The sequence below is a fragment of the Myodes glareolus genome, chromosome X, assembly GCF_982192425.1.
Source record: "Myodes glareolus chromosome X, mMyoGla1.1, whole genome shotgun sequence".
Taxonomy (NCBI): Eukaryota; Metazoa; Chordata; class Mammalia; order Rodentia; family Cricetidae; genus Myodes; species Myodes glareolus.
The window spans coordinates 20,607,157-20,626,890 of record NC_142053.1 but is presented as its reverse complement, the minus strand read 5'-3'; the positions used below and the strand labels follow the sequence as shown (position 1 = coordinate 20,626,890).

At 42.4% G+C, this 19,734-nt stretch overlaps 1 protein-coding gene across 3 annotated transcripts in view; it reads left to right on the top strand.

Moving 5' to 3' along the window:
- The window catches only part of LOC125410680 (P2R1A-PPP2R2A-interacting phosphatase regulator 1-like), a 71,654-nt gene extending 52,132 nt beyond the window's left edge, over window positions 1–19,522 (top strand). For all 3 annotated transcript variants that reach the window (XR_015736892.1, XM_087902512.1, XM_048450317.3), the window contains one exon: window positions 19,403–19,522. Coding sequence is in view for 2 of the 3 variants with exons in the window: in XM_087902512.1 (XP_087758638.1) it covers window positions 19,403–19,420 (18 nt within the window). In the remaining variant the exon portion in view is untranslated. The remainder of the gene's footprint in view (window positions 1–19,402) is intronic.
- Window positions 19,523–19,734: the final 212 nt, after the last annotated feature.

Below are 19,734 nucleotides of genomic sequence, written 5' to 3'. Positions count from 1 at the left end.
CAGGGACAAGTCAGTTCAATCAACGGGGTTAAACCTGCCCATTTTCTTTCAACAGAAAGAAAAATTAGTTTAGTATACCACAGAGGTGGTGGCTGGGCAGTAACAAGAGCACTGCCTGCAGCCTAGACTCGTCTCTGTCATTGTGAAAGCCCGAGACAGCGGATGTGGTAGGGAGCATGTTCAAACTGTTTAACCTACGTCCTCGTTTCTGAGCACTCATTTTGTGGCAATGGTGCTATCTAGAATACTCTTTGGGAAATGTTGGGCTCAATAAGTTGCAGCACCATCGTTTTGTGGAAACCGCCACACATTCTAAGAATGATGATGTCATCGTGTATCACATGATGTTCAAAGAAGTTTTGACACGAAAAGATGTTTCTGACTGCGATGTTACAAAACACTGTGGTTAATGGAATCTTGTTTTTGTTTTTTAAATGTATATGGATATACTATGTTTGGCTGTATCATATATAGACAGATTGTATATGAAGATATTTTTGTGGATGGGGAGATGCCCTTTCTTGAACTCCCACAGACAGACTCTCAGACCTCCAGCAATCTGTACCATCTTTCTACAAATCGGTTGTCTTTTGGGTTACCATTCCCGTTATTTTTCTTTATTATGTATATCTCTCTCTATCTGTGTATCTGTGTGTATCTCTCTCTCTCTCTCTCTCTCTCTCTCTCTCTCTCTCTCTGTGTGTGTGTGTGTGTGTTAGAGAAAGAGAGACAATGAGAGAGAGAGAGAGAGAGAGAGAGAGAGAGAGAGAGAGAGAGAGAGTGTTCAGGTGCCAGAAGAGGGTGTCAGATTCCCCGGAGCTGAAGCTACAGTGGTGTGCATTGCCTAACATGCTGAGAATCAACTCCTGTCTTCTGCAAGATCACCATGTGCTCTTAACCACCAAGCTTTCTCTCCAGTCCCCTGTCATTTTTCTAGTAGTATTGATATTCTCAACGTGTGGCACCCCGAAATTACCATAACACTCCATGATAATAAAGAAAATATTATCCTTATTATATAATTCCAGTTATATATAAAAATGTGTATATAACAATTGGGTACCAATTGCTTTAATCAAATCTTGGAAACCATGTCTAGTTTCATACTGATTTCTGCATTGTACTTGAATTTCATAACTGCTACATCTCTAGTCCCTTAAAGATCTAGTACAATCTAATTCAACATTTTCTATATTGCCCACTTGAGTAAAACTATTCTGAATCATACCCTATAATTATTTGAAAGAAATTTATCTATTCACCTTTTTTTTCCTAGAGACATAATCTTGCCATGTAGCCCATGGATCCAAACTCGGGGTCCTCTTTCTTCAGCTTCTATAGTGCTAGGATTAAAGGTGTATTCTACCATGCTCATTATGCAGCATTTCTTTATTTCTGAAGGTGGATAGCATGTTCCATATCCTAACATATTCCCGATTCAATTGCCTAGATTTATTAAAGGATTATTAGAACTTTTTTATTTAAACAGAGTCTCACTGTACAACTTTGGATGATTTGAAAACCATGGTGATCCGCCTACCTCTGCTCCCAGAGTGCTTGAATTAAAGGAGTTCATCACCATGCCTGGCCCTGTGGAAAAGGAGCTTTCATACTGACAAGGAAGGCAAGGGATTCCCTGCAGTTTGGTCATAGAATTGGAGTACCTTTCACCAGACACCACTTTTACTCCTTGGCCCAGTCATTGGTATCAGTTTTTGTTGTTGTTGTTGTTGGGTTGTTGTTGTTGTTGTTTTTTGACTTTCAATTCCCATGAGAGCTCGGTTAGATAAAGTCAAGGCACATAAAGACAGGCTGTCTTCTCCATTGAGATGTACTCCCTAAGAAGGCACTGTCAGGGTTCATGATTCTCCAAATTGTTATTTCTTGTCCTTTTTAGCTTAATGAAAACTTGTTTTGTATTTGTTATCAGTCCTCCCATAGAGTTGTTAGCCCCCTAAGCCAGAGTAAACCATGTGACCTTGCTCTAAACAGCACACAGCTTAGTCCCTTCCACCAAGCCTGTGTGCTGAGGTTTTCCCGAGAGCAGCTGCTTCTCTGGACTTGCCACACCTTACACGCTACAGGCGCACAGCGTATACGGAAGGCTTAGTACATAAGGCTTATTTAAAAGAAAGACGGTTAAAACTTTGTCTCTTTAGGGATTTCCCAGCATGCTTAGTGGCACATGTGGTGTGATATCTTGTTTGTGCTGTAACAAATAAAACTTGCCTGAAGATCAGAGTGTGGAGCTAGCCACACTGGCTAGCCATGGAGTTCAGGCAGGGGTGGCGCACACCTTTAATCCCTGCACGTGGGAGACAGAGACAGACAGATCTCTGTGAGTTTGAGGCCAACCTGGAATACATGAGATTGATCCAGTCTAAAAGAGAAACAGTAGGGAGGTAGTGGCTCACACCTTTAATCCTAGTACTTGGATGTCACATACCTTTAATCCCAGCACTAGGGAGGTGGAGATAGGAAGGGATATGGCTGGGTGGAGAGAGGAATATAAGGTGCGAGGAGATGGGAGCTCCTGGCATTCAGTCTGTGGATTCATGAGGACAGGATCTTGCCCCCTTTCTGGTTTGAGGATTCGGTAGAGGTAAAAAGTCGAGGTAAGAACTTTAGTGACTGGCTTCTTTACTTCTCTGATCTTTTAGCATTTACCCCAATATCTGACTCTGGGTTTTTATTATTAAGAACAATTAGAATTGTGCTGCAGGCACATGTTTGCCAACCCAGATACCTGGGAAGTGGAAGCAGAAGCATCAGGAGTTCCAAGTCAGCTTTGGCTCCATAGTAAGTTTGAGGCCCGCCTGGACTACAAGAGACACTGACTCAAACACAATAAACAACTGCACCAATTTTAAGCTTACAATCAAGATGCAGATCATTTCCATAGCTACATAAAGCATCCTCTGAGATTTATCCTCTTGGTTGCCCTCCATTGGCTCTAGACAACCACTTCCTTACCTTCTTTTCATCATGTAGAATCTGATATATGTAATCATAAAGTGTGTAATTTTGGTATCTGGTTATTTTTACTCGGAATAATATTTTTGGAATCTGTGTTGTTTCCTGTATCAGTTGCTCATTATTTTTATTACTGAATCTATGTCGGGTACAATTGGTCTCTTCATTTCCTTCAGAGCAATTACTAGTAAAGCTGCTGTGAAATTTGTGTTCAAGCCTTTATATAGATTAATCTTGTTTAAAATCACATTTATTTTGTGCATGTGCCTGTGTATGAGGGGCAGGACATTTCTGTGCCATGGCATGTGTGGGGAGATCAGAGAACAACCTGCAGAAGTCATTCCTGTTTTTCCACTATGTGGTCCCAGGAATCGAACTACTCAGGTCAGACTTGACAACAAGTGTCTTTACTTAGGGAACCATCTTGCCAACTCATGCATGTATCTTTTACTTTCTCTTGATTAAAAATGTAGTGGAACGGTTGTAGTGAGTCTTTCTCTGTCCCACAAGCCCAGCTCCCAAATAATGACACAATGACTTTTATTATGAAAGCTTGGCTTATAGCTTAGGCTTGTCCCTAACTAGTTCTTATTACTTAAATGAACCCATTTCTATTAATTTACTTTCTGTCTCATGGCTTTATTACCTTATCTCCATAGTGCCCATCTTGCTTGCTCTGTGTCTAATGGTGTCTGCTCTTATTCTCAGCATCCTGTCTGCCTAAAAATCCTGCCTAGCTATTGACCATTCAGCTTTTTATTAAACCAATCAGAGTGACATATCTTTATACAGTCATCAAATATGTTTAACCTTATAAGTAATAGGCAGTTTATCTTTTCCAGTGTGAGTTTACTTTTCTATATTCCCACCCACAGTGAATGTTCTTTAATATAGTTCTTAAGTAAATTATTTAAACAGCAGCTTTTACTTTTTGGTTTTAGTCCACTTGTTTTGATGTTGTTTTATTTTGTTTGTGTATTTTAGAGACAGTCTTCATATGTATTCATGACTTGCCTGCAATTAGAGACTGGCCTCAAATTCTAGAGCAATCTTGTCTTTGCCTCCTGAGTATTAGAGTCACAGTGCGATCTGGCTGAACAACGTTTTTGTTTTGAGGTTTAAATTTTAAAAGATGTTGTGTCTAACGTTACTTGCAACAAGAAAATTATCAGTGATGGCAGCAAAATACGTTTCAATGTTTATTCTATCAGAATTGTTAATCCAATTATATTCTTGTCAAATAATTTAACTTGCACGTGTTGGGTTTTTGTATTTGGTTAAACACAGTTATCCATCACTGCTCAAAATGACTGGCTTCTGGTTTTATGAGACTACAGTCTCACTAGTACCTCAGGCAGGCCTCAAATTGTTGATTTGCCACGTTTAGGATGACAGGCATGTGTCACACCACACCTGGTTGTATTTTTGTTGTTTTTGTCTTTTATATAGATTTTGCTATATAGTCTAGGCTGGCTGATACCACACAAATGCTGGAATTTCAGATGTATGCCACTATTTCTGGTGAGAGCATACTTCGACAATGAAAATCCAAGTTGGGGACTATAGGACATACTTGTAATTCTAGCACTTGGGAGGCTGAAGCAGGGGATTGTAAACTTAAGACTAGTCTGCTACATGAAACCATATCTCAAAACAAAAATGAAATTCAAGGTAGCTCAGACCCAATTAAAGAGGAATTAAGTCCCAGTAACATATTCAACATGCACATGGCCTTCTGAACTCCAACTTACTGACAGGAAAAGAATCTGACCTCATAGATACTTGCCAGTGTCCTGTTGGTCATCTGGAAGGCTACCAAGCATGGCACTACACTTTGGATATCAGTGACAAGAAAGAAATTAAAACACAAAGCTAAATAAAACAGTCGACATAGTTGCTCTGTTTTTACCATAGCGAAGATCTAAGGGTTTACGTAGAGCACATGTTACCAAGTGACAAGCCTCTTCTAATCCTGATGTACAAATAGAAATGATAGCATAAGTGCCAGGATGGGCTGAGTCCTGTCTGGGAACCTCCCAAATGCGGAGTAGTACAAAGAAGCCATTTGTGGTTCGGACAGTGAAGTCATGCTCTCACCAGGCTGTCTGCGAACGGAATCTCGCTATATTCTTACTCTGAGGATAAGTCTTTGGGGATTTTGATCATAAACAGTCTTTTGTTTTCTGCTGTGATATAGGGTCTAGATAACATGTAACATCTGAGGCTATTAGGCAATGCCTCCTCTGTACCAAGATTAACCCCCTCTACTCTTGGCTTTTCTAGTTCATTGAGAAGCTTTTGTTTACTCTCCAGTTTCCTCTGAGCAGTTGAAAAATAGTTACTCTATGCAAAGGATAACTTTCCTTTATAAGCTGAGTGTTGAAGGACTGCACTGAACGTCACATTCCAGGCTTCCTGCATTGCTCTGACCTTTGGCTGTAAGCCTTTAATGAACCCTGGGTGATCTGGAATTCTCAGTATGCAATGATAAGTGGAACCAGAGAAAGACGCACCTCTAGTTCAGAGTCTTTACTTTAGTATGGCAAAGTCTAGTGTTGACTGCATGAATGAAAATGTCTTTTTTTGTTGGATGGAGTAGCCATGCTTGAAATTTCTGCACTTGGAGAGTAGAAACAGGAAGATCAGGAGTTCAGGGCTGGTCTTAGCTGCATAGTGAGTTTAGGGCCAGTCTGGGTACTCATGTAGCCTTAAAAAAAGGCAACCTCTACAAAAATGCTGGTGTAGTGATACACGCGTTTAATCTCAGTATTTCAGGAAGAATAAGCAGGCGGACCTTGGTGAGTTCAAGGCCAGTCAGGGCAACGTAGTGAAATCTTATCTTTAGAGAAAAAAATGAACTTCCAAAATCTACAAAATTGGGAGGTAGAGATAAGAACAGGAGGAGTTCAAGGATCGCTTCTGCGACAAAGAGAGTTCAGGGCCAGCTTAGGCTATATGAAACCTATCTACAAACAAGTAACCTTCCCCTCCCCCAAAGTCTTTTCCTTTTTAAAATATCAGGCTGAATTCCCAGGAAACTGAAGAGCAGTACCTAGGCCTTGTGAGCCTTGGGAGGTAAACAGGGCCTCATTTCCACCTCTCTCTTCTGACATGTTATCATTAGTTGCATTCTTCCTCAAAGGACTTGAATTAGAGACAAGTAAGCAGGACAGTTTATGTTCAGTTTCTCCCTCCTTTCCTCTTTGCTGTTTCTTTCCTTCCAGCCGCTCACTCTCCTCCTCAACTAGTATTTACCCTGCTCTGGCCTCTTCCCAGAGGAGCCAATGTTCCGGCAGCACAGTGTCTTACTTCTAATCAAAACCCCCGTCCTAACAAGGCTGACATCAATTTGGACATTCCAATTAGGCTATTCACAGGACAATTAAAATGACCAATAAATGTAACTCTGTGGGGAGGCATTTGTGTCTTGAAGCCACATTCTGGCTCAGCTCTCAATCACTGGGAGAGTCAGTGGTGGATGTAGTCAAGATCCTCTGTCATCTCCCTTCCCCACCCCCACCCCCGCCCTGGAAAGCCTCACCAAAGCTTGGAAATGGGGCAGACACTGACTTCTCTCCTAGATCCCTATTACTGTTTCTATTTGTTTGCTGGAAACAGTGGCAAAGGAAGGTTAAAGACAACCCAGGTTTCTTCCTAAGAAAATGGGAACAATGCAATGATGTTACCTATTTCGTAGGGTTATTGTAAAGATGGATCCGTCTTCTGTGTGTAAAACAGTAGGCTGCCTGGGAAATAATAAGCATGCAATTTAGCAGGCATTTGTGATTTACAAAGTGGTCTCTGAGAGAAAGAGAACAGACAGCTGCTAAGCATGTCTCCCAGTGTCCCTTCCTCGACCTTTATGGCTTATAATGCTAGGTTTTCATTCATGTGAGTGTTGTGAAGTTCCCTTTAAAATAAATTATAGTAGGAAATTAAAATCACTAGGCACTGGGTATCACGGCATATGTAGATATGTTAGAGATGGTGATAAATGTAAGAAAAATTATTATTCAGTTCCTTCTTATAGAATAAGTTCAAGTTTGGGGTGTTGCTCAGTGGTACAGACTTGCCTAACATGGGCAAGGTTCTTGCTTCAGTCCGCATCAGCGCCGCCCCCACCCCCCCATGCTAGAATAAGATGAAGTCTCCCAGTGATCCTGATAGGCACTGCATTGAAATTGTAAAAATTACTATTGTAAATTACTACTTGCCTGCTCCACTTTCATCCCTGTTTCTACTCCCATTTCTTTCTGTTTGTTTTGGTTGCTGTGGTTACTATATGTTTGTTCTCTTTTGCTTTGAGACAGGGGTCTCAAGCTGCATTCCACACTTGTCTGAAATTCTACGTAGAGCTGACTGACCTCAAACTTACGTCAGTCCTCCTGTATGTGTGGAGGCCAGAGGTTGCTATCAGGTGTCGTGGTTAATTGCTCTGAACTTCACTTTTTTAGACAGGAACTCTTTGTGAACAAGAAGTTCATCAGTTTGACTAAGCTGCCTGGACAGTGAGCTCCAGGATTCCCCCTGTCTCTGCATGCCACCCCCAAAAGTGGGGTTACAGGTGCCGCCACCATGCCCAGTGTTTCCAAACTCAGGTCTCTAGACTTGCAGATTAAGAGATTTTCCCGTTGAATCATCTACCCAGCCCCCTACCTATCCTTTTTATTGTTTGCCTCTCTTTGATAGAATGTAAGCCCCCTCTGACAGCAATAGTTTCTTGCTTTGTTTCAGGAAGCGAACAAAATATCTAAAATGCCATCTGACCTGTAGAAAGTAACCAGTAATTATCTCACAATCAGCTGACTGAATGACTGTGGCGTGGCCTTCACAGTCCTTTTGATTTGGTCCCAGTGTTTTCCAGCGCCATCCTTTGCCTGCTTCTCTTCTGTGTGTTACTCAGTTGAACTCTTCCCTACGTGCTACACCTCTACCCCCATTTCTCTATCTACTTATAATCTTTCCTCTGCCTTGTATATAATCAGTTATGAGAATGTGTTTCACAGTCTGAGCTTGTATAAGTGAAAAAAATGGGAAACAACCAAAGCATCCATCAATAATTTATAATTTAAAGAAATCATGGTAGGGTCAGGGATGAGCTCAGTGAAAAGAGTGCTTGCCTAACATGCACTCGGTTCAGTTACCACCGCATAAACTGGGCATGGTACTTGCCTATAATCCCAGCACTTGGGAAAGGAGACAGGAAGATCAAAAGTTCAAGGTTATCTTCATATATATAGAGTTCCAGGCCACCCTTGGCTATATGAGACCCTGACTAAAAACAAAGAAGGAAAGAATGAATGGAGGAAGGGAGCAGGCCATGATAATTTTCATTCATTTTGGCAGTGTCTGTCAAAATTGCAAACGCACCGGGTTAGGCACAGTTCCATGGCAAGAGTGCTTGATTAGCACATCTGAGGCCCCAAACTTGGTCTCCAGCATCACACACACACACACACACAGACACACACACACACACACACACACACACGAGAAGGGGATGGAGAGGAGGGGAGGGGGGAAGGGAGAGAGAGTAGAAAAAATGGTGTGGGGGCTCACACCTATAATCTTAGTGCTTGGAAAACTGAGGCAGAGGAATTGCCGTGAGTTTGAGTCGAGCCTGAGGTACATAGTGAATTCCAGGACAGCCTGGGCTACAAGCGAAATATTATCTCAATAACATCGAACCCCCAAATGCACATTGCTTTTTAGACTGTTTTTACAGCTTTGCAGCCCACTCCCATGCTTCCTCCTGTGCTGGAGAGCTGCTGCAGCTGCTTCAGTCACTTCTGTTAGCTATCAGAAGGACAGGACTCATTAGCATGGAGAGATATGTTATTTGCTGTGGAAGGTCATGCAGCCAACATTAATTAGACTTGCTAGATGCCAGGTACTGTGACATGTGCCTTAATATGTTTTATCTCATCTAATTCTCATAAAACCAGGTGAAGAAGTTACTATAATAGTCTATGTTTTGTACAAGAGGAACTTGACTCAATCAGAGAAATTAATTTTCTTAATTTAGGCCGAAAATAAACAGCAAGGCTTCACTATCCTAAAATTTATTATGACAAAAGCTTTGCATAAATGGTCCAATTTTGTGTATATATGGATATGTATATTTGTGCACATGAAAACATAAGATGTTGACAGTTGGGTGATGTCATTGTGATTCTATTTTCTTCTGTCTTATTTATCTGTTTATCATTTTTCTGAGATGGAATCTTACCACATGGCCGACACTGACCTTAAATTCCCAATCCTCCCTATATACCTCACCAGTGCTGAGGTTACTAACGTGTAGCGCCATGCCTGGGATGCTTTCTGTTTCTGTGATAGACATAGGAAGAGGAAGTGAAGCCAGGAGGCAGATGAGATCCTTGTGTAATTTTAAAGGTTGCTAACTCTGAAAAGTCTGGGGGTAAGATGGTAATAGGAAACCACAGCACACATAGCGAGAATTGTTCTTAAGAGGAAAATAATTACTGGAGAGGGAAAACTAGCCTAAAAGGAAGGAAGATAGATTCTGGGGTCGAGGAAGGGGAAGGCATAAGTGGAAGGGGTCAACTTGAGCAGGAAGTATCGACTCCAGGGAAGCTGGGGGTGGGAAGGTGAAAGGCCTGACTGAGTGGGCGAGAAGCGGGGGACGGCAGGTGAAGGAGGATATAATAAGGGAGTAGCCACCTGATGACCTATGTCTGTTCATTAAAATCCAAAGCTAGGGCTTGGCCAAAGGGGTCTGAGGCAAGAGTGAGGAAGGGGATATGAGGATATGGAAAGGATTTGGAACAATTACGGAGAGAAATGTGATATCAATATATAAAAGGACTGCCTCATAGCCCTTGGGGCCCGGCGGGGGCTGGCTGGCCAGGCTTTGTAGTGGAGCCAACTTCCTGACCTTCTCCAGCAATAGAAGGCTGCCCAGGAGAGGGTGATGGAGAGGATGATGCCCACTGTGCTAGGGTTTTCACAAGGCTGAGGATTGGCAGAGCAGGTGCTGCCAAAAGGTCGCTGGGTTGAGTAGATGCTCACAAGCAGGGCTAAAATGGCTGGCCATGGGGCTGAATTGGAAGGAGCTGAAAGGAGGCCAGGAGGTTACTGGTGGCTTCTGGGAAAGGAGAAGGGAAGAAGGGCAGAGTGCTAGCCTCGCCATGTGGGCCAAAGATCAGGAGAGAGCGAGGAGAGAGAAGCCTAGCAATAGGAGGCTTAAAAAAGGCAGAGTGCTAGCTGTGAAGTCCAAAGAACAGGAGGGGGAGACAGGCAGACAGACAGACAGACAGAGGGAGGGAGAGAGGAGAAAAGCCCAGCGAAAGAGGGCTAAGGTCACAGAAGTATCTTTGAGTTGGAGATGTTGAACCAGTTCAGTACAGGACTCTGGAAGGAAGTGTGAAGAAGCAGCCGAGACGTGACAAAGGAGCATAGACAGACTTCAAGCAGCACCCACCTGAGCGAGCAGAACTTAGTGTCCTCTGTGAGAATCACTCAGCAATTCTGTCTTACAGAGCTTGGTCTTACCCACACGCTTGCTTCTGTGCAGGATGATTGGGAAAGAGGAGACACCGCAGCTTTGTCTGTAACTGCATCTGATGAGAAACAGCCCGAAACTCAGTCATAGCGAGTTCATTTATAATCCACAAAGTGGAATGAATGCTCTATGGTTGTCTAAAAGGAGGCTTTCATTTACCGATATGAAATAATTACTGTGTAGTAAGCGGGAGCGGCAGAGAGAGAATAGTGTGCAGTGCGTTTGACAATATAGGTATAAAATAGTTCCAGAGGGAGACACAAACATTAATATTAGTTTCTTCAAAGACATCTGTTGGCAAGTGCAATGGAACTGGAAACTTTTGCCTGGGGACAAACGTGGAACAGGATGCCCCTCCACACTCTTAAAAAATTTCAGGGTTATGCTATGCAGCCCTGGCTATCCCGGGACTCACTATATAGACAAACTGGTCTCAAACTCAGAGATCTGCCTGCTTATGCCTCTTGAGTGCTGGGATTAGAGGCATGCACCATCAGACCTGGCTCTTTTGTAAAGTTTAAAAACTCATATTTGTGTGTGTGTGTGTGTGTGTGTGTGTGTATGAAGCATGCACATTTTTAAGCGTGCATTGTGGTATATATATGGAAGTCAGAGGACAACTTGTGGAAGTTGGTTCTCTCCTTCCATTATATCCGGCCATTAGGCTATGAGCAAGTATTTTTATCCATGAAGTCATTGCAGAAACCCTTCCTGTCCTCCCTTGCTCCTACCTTTTGTGTTGTGAGCCTTGTGAATATATTACTTGCTGAGAAAATAATTTAAAATAGATGAATTTAATCACTCACCCTCAGTTTTCAGTATGTATGTAATTTATATCTACTTTAGAGATATAAATCATTAGCCTAAAAGCCTACCGAAAACTTCCCATAGAATTTTGCTTCAAACCAGTCATTTTGCCAGGGTGTTTGGTCAGGGTTTGGATGAAATGGAATGAACTATGTGTTGAAGTTAAGTGATGAATATATGGGGATTTATTTTCACTTGAAATATGAAATTGCTTTTTTTTGTTTGAAACAGAGTCTTACTCTCTAACACAGACTAGGACTCAAAGGTGGCCTCAAGCTTGCCTACCAAGTGCTTGGATGGCAGCTGTGATCTGCCATGGTCTGCTAAGATTGTCATCTTTTGGGAGAGGCAGGGTCTCACTACGTAGTTCGAGCTGGCCTGGATCTCATTGAGATCTGCCTACCTCAGTCTCCCAGGCATGAGAAAAAAAATAAAGGATGCCCAGCAAAAATGGTTCAGCAGATAAAAGATACCTGAGTTCTGTCCCAGAGCCCACATGGTAGAAGGAGAGAATCTACTCCCCAAAACTGTCCTTTGGCCTCCTCAAGTTCACCACAGCACATTCACACACACACACACACACATACACACACACACACACACACACACACACACACACACACACACACACACAAAACTTAAAAAAAAGGAAAACAATTCCTTTCACGTTCTTGCTAAGAACATTCAGGTACTTTCTCGTCCTGGATCTTGTACCTCATAATTGAGTGGAAATTCCCATCCCGCATTGACTTCTGAAACAGTATTATTACCTCGCTGATTTCCCTTTATTATGGGGTCTGGTGCTGTTCTCAGGATTTTTCCTATTAATGACAATCTCTCCCTGTCCTGTTGGGTGTTAATTGGCTACTACCTTATTCTTATCGCTTGCAAAGCTCATCTTGTTCTCAAAAAATCACTTCATTAGATTTTGTGTTTTAATGACCACTTGACATTCTCTTTCTAGCCCAGTTTATTATTAGCTACCCTAACTAATTTGTGGCCATTACCTTAACTTGGTTACTTATACTTATCAGTCTAGGGCCTGAGGTCTCTTGGACATTCAGTCACACATCACAAGAAAGGTCATGCATGGGTGAGCAAGCACACTTGTGCTCAACCTTTCAACCTCAAGTTGTTTGCTTATGTCTGCTCTTCTTGTATTACCTAAGAGACCATAGTGGCCTCATCCTGGCTGCTGACTCCTACTAATCCTTGTTGTCTGTCCCCGGGAGGCAGGTGACTTTCTTCTGCTACAGGCTCAAGTGTCTTCCTTATATCCAAATCTGTCAGCCACCTCGGCATACGTGTCTCAGCAGCGCCCAAAAACTTTGTGAGCTTTCCTAACTGTTACGGTTTGAATCTGGAGCTCTCCCCGCACCCGCCCGAGGCTCATATTTTGAATGCTTGCTTCCCAGCTGGTGGCACTATTTTGGGAGGAGGCTGTGGAAATTTCAGGAGGTGGAGCCAACTAGCAAAAATAGGTCAGTAGGGGTGGGCCCTAAAAGGTGATAGCCTGGCCCTTGGTCCCGGGCCCGCCGTGATGAGAATAGCCTACCCTCTCACATGGTACAGATCTGCCCTGATTTCCTTACTGTGCCGATGGACGTCTTGTCGCACATGGCTTCTCTCGGGTATTCGCTCACTGAGACACGAAGATGACTAGTACACCAACTGAAGCCGCCTCTCTTATTTCATCAATTCTTTTGTTTCTTTTGAGACAGGGTCCTACTATGTATCCCAGGCTCTCCTTGAACTTTCGGAGACCCTCATTGCCTCTGCCTCCTGTGTGCTGGAATTACAGGTGGGGGCCACGATGCCCAGCCCAAGCCCATTCTTTATATCCTCTGTAAAGGGCTCCGCTGACTCTTTTCCAGAAGCCTGAGGTCCGCATACATCCTCAAGCTCTCGCATAGGTCTTTAGCATACGGTATGTGCTTGCTTCTATTGTTCCCTCCTGCCCCAGGTGGCAACTTAAAGATACACACCATATCATGTATTTTCTTGAGTATCTAACACCTAGCACATCAAACACAAGATTAATAGCTCAAAATTAAGATATATGCATATGTATGTAGACACACACGTATGTAAAAACTATAAATGTATGTGTACTTACACATATATGTATATATTTCTTTTAGGTACTGAGGATCAAACACAGAGGTTCATACATAGATGCTATAAACCAAGTTCAGGTCCTCTGCAAGAGCACTGCATACTCTTAACCGCTGAGCCATCACTCCAGCCTCCTGAGTTATATATTTAAAATATCAATTTGAAATACTTTGAATTTATGAAAAATTGTATACAGACATAGCCAAAAGAAGCTAGGCTGTAATCTCAGAACTTAGTCAGTGAGGCAGGAAGATAGCAAGTTTGAGGCTATCCTGAACAACATAGCAATGACATATCTCAAAAAAAACAATAAAGAAAAAATAAAAAGAAAAGAAATATAACATTGATATACAACCTATACTCCATATTTAAATTTGAATTGTCCAGTGACCTATATCACTGCTTTTTATCACCTATGATCTGGCATAAAAATCACATATTATACTTACTTGTCATGATTCTTTTCTTAATACTCCTTAAATCTGGGATGATCCTCAACATGATATTGCTCTTTTGGATGAGTCTAAGCAAATTATTTTGTAGACTGTCCTTCAGTTTGGGGTTGTCCCATGTGTCTTCCTCATGAGAGTCAGGTTTTGCACATTTGGCAAGAATGACACACAGCAGGGCTGTTGATGTTGACTTCAATTCCTTGCTTAAAATTTTGCCTCCTAGACCAGAAGTAACAGAATCTCTTTCAGAACCTGGATCTTGTATTTACTCATCTAGACTCTAAGTCAGGAAGATCCAGCAAACCCATCTCCACCCTTCTTAGACCTAGGCTTATAGGCATTTGCAGGATGCCCAGCATGGTATGTGGGTGTTGGACTCTGAACTCTGGTTCTCATGATTACACGCAGGTGTTATTAGTTGCTGGGATAACTCTCTAGCCCCTGTTCTTGCTATTTTCTATCAAGTTTGAGAGCAGAGAAGGAAATGGAAGACACTCTTGCCTTTCATTTTTACACGTATGAAGACGATAAAGTGAGTGTGGAGGCATATGCCTGTAATCTTCGTGCTTGGGATGCTGAAACAGGAGAGTCAAGGGCAGCAGTCAGGCTACATGGTGAGACCTGTCTCAGAAAAATAAAGCTAAAGCAAAACTGTTTTTTTTTAAAAAAAATTGTGAGATGGTGCTCAGTGTCCTATCTAAGCATTTCTGCCATTCTGAACACTCACATTAGATCAAGGCACAATTTTCACGCGTGCTTATGAGTAGAAGAGGAAACGTTACCATAACTACATGGGAGGCAGAGGAAGCATGTGGTGGGGATTGTGTTCTTCCCTGAAATTGCTATAATATAGCAGTATAAACAACAGATACTGTTTCATATTTTCAGAAGCTAGAATATGAAGCCAACATGGTGGCAGGGCCATAGTCTGTAGATTGTAATGGAAGAGCTTCTTCCAGCTGCAGGTAGCTCTAGATGTTCATTCACTAGAAACTTCATTTTCACGTGACCTTCCTCCCTTCTCTGTTTGTATCATCACAGGATGTTCTCCACACCATCACCTTGTGTGCATGCGTGTGTGCGTGCGTGCGTGTGTGTGTCCAAATTTACCTTACTTTGCTATACACAGGCTGGATATCTGATAAGGACCCATCGTAATGACGTTTTCTTGCTTTGTCATATTGTCTTTAGCTGTGGCCCTGGCAATTGAACCCAAGCCCTGGTGTATGCTAAGCAAGTTCTCTATCATTGAACTATATCCCCAGCTCCTCCTTTTTATTTTAAGAGAGGTCTCAGCCTGGTGGTGGCACACGCCTTTAATCCCAGCACTCCCCAGAGGCAGAGGCAGGCGGATCTCTGTGAGTTCAAGGTCAGCCTGGTCTGCAAAGAGCTAGTTCTAGGATAGGCACCGAAGCTACAGAGAAGCCCCTGTCTCGAAAAACAGAAGAGATTGTCTAGGCTGACCTCAAACTCTATATATCTGAGGAAGCCATTGAACTTGTCATCCTCCAGGCTCCCAAGTACCTGGGTTTACAATCATCGTCTATCTACCACACCCAATTTGTAGTAGTAATTTTACAGAGGAAAGTCATTCCATCAACAACTTTTCCCACAGGACTTCAATCTATTTTTTAGGGGGAATATTATTCACAGTGCACAACAGGAGCCATATCTGAAATCCAACCCATCTGAGAACACAAAGTAGAGCTTAGTTCTTTATAGTACTTAGACCAGTGTAGCAGAAATCCCTATCTATATGTAATACTTAGTCGCGCATAGCAGAATTTTCTCTTTCTCATTCATTCCAGTTTTGGCTGGCTTTCTTGATGGTAAGGAAGGAAAACAAGATAGTTAGAATATGCCTGGTATCCTCAAAATAGACTTAGGACATAAATTTCCAATGACAATATCAGCTATTTGCATACTTTTTACATAGAGGGCAATCACAGAGAAAATTCACAGTCTGCAGAGGTTTCACGCCTGTATTCTTATAGCTCTAGTAATTGCTTTAGAATATAAATAAATGTATCACCTTTGACATGTGGGGAACATGAGTCCCAGAGAGGTATACTGACTTCCTGTAGGTTACACAGCTACTGACAGTAAACTTTATGCAAGAGGAGGATCATGGCTGAAGGTTATCAAATATCAGCCAAAAATATGGCCTGGGTACCTGTCACCACTGGTTAAAGAAATGGATGACTAAGACCTCAGCTACACCTCTTGCCTTCATTTCCTAATCCATTCCTCTTGCTATTGTATCTCATAATTAACCACAGACTCAAGTGGTCTAAGGCAGAGACTGGAACACTGATGTAATTGGGTCCATTTCAGATTCTCTTTCTAGTTGATAACCTCCAGAATGATGATAGGCTGGAGTTGATTCTTATGTCTGTAGAGCTGAACAAGAAGCCATTGTTGTCAGGATATTAAGAGTCCTTTGGCTTATGGTTTTACGTAAGTCACATAAATTTGTCTAAAATTATGTTTGGACAAAAGGCAGGCTTTATCACATGGACAGGTCTGCTGTGACAGTACATCAAGGAAGCAAAGGATTTAGTCTGTTGACTGGGGATACGAATCAGAGATAGAATGCTCGCCTCTAGCACAACAAAAATTAAATATTAAAATGAAAGAATTCGGTATGTTCCTTTAAGACGTCTGAGATGGAATGCTAGCATCTGTATTAGTTCCTTTCCTATTGCTGTGAGAAACCACTAATGACCAGGCAACTTATAGAAGGAAAGGTTTATTAGGGCTTCCAGTCCCACAGGATTAGAGCTCATCACTGTCGTGGTGAGGAAGCATGGCAGCAGGTAGGCAGGGAGACTGGAGCAGCAAGCTAAGCGCTCACATCCCAAACAGCAAGCAGGAAGCAGAGAGCAAACTAAGCACAAATGGTGTAAGTCTTTATACTCTCAAAGTCTGTCTCCAATGATACACTTCCTCCCACAAGGTCGCACTTCCTAAGTCTTCCCAAACAGAGCCATCAATTGTGGACTCAGCATTCAGACTCCCATGAATGAGTATGTAAGTATGGGAGACATTTCATTCAGACTACTACAGCATCCCCCTCTGCATATTCCAGGTCTCCACCAGCAACACTAGAGGGTCCACTGCTTTTAGCCTTGCCAGCAAGGCCATATTAACAAGCTGCTGTCTCAGGCAGGATCTAGGTAACTAGAAGACAAGGAATGGAAACATCTGGAGAAATGAGTTATGTAACATTCCCAAAAAGCAATGAGTAGAGCAAGGAGAAGGGTGACAGATGTGAGCAAGTATTTGGTGCTAAGTTCTTTGTAAATCCTGGAAGGGCAAGAGTTCCCCATTTAACATATATTCAAAACTGGGGCAGAGGATTTTAAACCCGAGCTTCTTGATCTGTTACCATGTGGGCCCCCTTTTCATCCTAAAAATTTTCACAGCAACCTAGGTATAAAAAAATAAGTACACAAATTAAACATTTACCAATAATAAATCATAAAGAATTTTAAACAATTCCTTGGTAAATATATCATTTTACCATTTATTAAAGAAGAAGGAAAATTTGCATACTAATAAGATGAATGACTTTGTTTATTTTTACATAAAGAATTAAATCTCGCCTCAATATTGAATATGTTAAGGCATGGAGCATCTTCAGTGTAATAGATGTTTTGATTTTATAATCATCAGTCCTGAGAGAACAGCTTCCCACAAATACATAGAGCAAAGTGGCAGACGAATGCTTAGGGCTATTTCAGGAGTTGTGAAAAATTCTATCCCAGTGCCAGCAAGGTGGCTCAGTGGATCAAAGCATTTGCTATGCAAGCACAACAACCTGAGTCCAATTCCCAGAATCTACATAGAGGTGGATGGAGAGAACTCACTCCATAAAGTAGTGCTCTGACCTCCACAGATGCACCATAGCATACATCCACACACCCACACCACGCGCACACACTTTAAAAATGTTTTCATTTTTAAAAGTCTGTCCTAATTCCAAGTCAAAAATCATTTAATTTTTCAAAATATATAGCTAAAGGCAGTAACTCAAACAGCACTTTTTAATTTTTATTTATTTAAATATTTGTGTGTGTGCGTGTGCACACACGTGTACATGCACCCACGCCTGTATGTGCATGTGTGCAGATGCCCACACATGCTAGAATTGTCCTGGATCCTCCGGAGCTGGAGTTATAGTCAATTGTAAGCTACCTAACTGGGTGCTGGGAACTGAACTCTGGTCCTCTGAAAGTACAACATGCCATTTCTACAGTCCCGCAAGCAGTAATTTTTAAAAAAATCAAATGTTCTAACATGATACAATCCAAAACTACACTAATTTGATACTTAGATACTGAAGTATGATGGTAGAAATATATTTAAAGACTTTTTCATGATTAAACAATTATGCCCGCAGTCAGGCATGGTGGCACACGCCTTTAATTCCAGCACTCAGGAGACAGAGGCAGGCAAATCTCTATGAGTTCAAAGACAGCATGCGTAGCACAAAGTATGCCCTTTGTACACACAGAAGCAAACTTCAGAGAAGTTGCTGATGTAACATAGGCAGCTGCTGCCGGACAACTCAAATTCATTGCATCTTTAGTTTTAAGCTTGTTTTTCTTTTGAGTCAGGGTCTCATGCAAGGCTGGCCTCGAACTTACTACATAATCAAACAGGACTTTGAACCCCTGATTCTCCTGTTTTTACCACCCTAGTGCTGGGATTGCTGGCCAGTGCCACTGTGTCTTGTTTTACACAGTGCTGGGGATCAAAGTCGGGGCTTTGTGCATGGTAGGCAAGCCCTCCACCAATGGAGCCACGTTCTTAGCCTCAGGTTTTGATTTTTGACAGTTGTATGTTCAGAAATGTTTAACTGTTGCCAAATTTTCCTCCAAGACCAACAGCCTAAGGGACTGTGGTCTACACAGACTTGTCCAAGATCACATACTAGTAAATGACAGAATCACTCAGGTTACCTGTAACCTAAAGTAAGAACATGAATGAGACAGCATTCATCAACTTCTGGGTTATTTATGCCAGATAAAGGTGCTGAAGAGGTTTCAGGGGGGGTACATGCAATGTATAAGCTCAAGATAGGGCCTCTGTAATGTCAGGTGTGTCTGGATTCCAGCAGCATGTGACAGATTGCCGATCCCCGTCTTGCACAACACAACCACCTGTTCCCATGAAAGGCACAGACTCTGTCCACCTCCTCTTCTACTGCACCTGAGGAAGTGACTTAGGACTGTTTGGGACTTCTGGCTTCTACTCCAAGTGCCCCCTCTGAGGCTAGTCGAACTGCAATCCCTCCCAGGGCTTTGCTTCGGGAGACAATCTCTCATGCATCTCTACCTCCAGAGCACAGCTGCCTCCGAATCCAGAGGAACTCTAGGCTTTGCATGCTAGCCTGGTGCCTGTCATCTCAGAACCATGGCCTGGCCTCACAGCCTCCTGGCCTCCCTTTCTTCTTCCTACCTTATGCTTCTTTTCACAGTGAAGTTGTTGTAAGAGCTTAACCTGCCTCTGTGTTTTTGCCACGCAGGGAGAAGAGTTGTCTTAATCAACTACAGAAACTACCCAGTCTGTTCATGTCTTCAGCAACGGATAGCTCCAATGGAAACAACAGACCTGTAGAGTACAATAAAAGAAGGACGCATGCATACTCTGACTCCCCCTTTCCTCTGGTTTAGGGCTTTTGTTTTGTTTCTGTGGTGTTAGGGGCTGAACACAGGGCCTCATGCATTCCATTTAAGCACTCTAGAGCTGTCCCACTGTCACTTCTGCTGCTGTGACAAAACACTCTGACAAGGATCTGAAGAAATTGCTAGCACTGGTTCTGAATACTGTCTACTCCTCCAGAGGACCTAGGTTAGA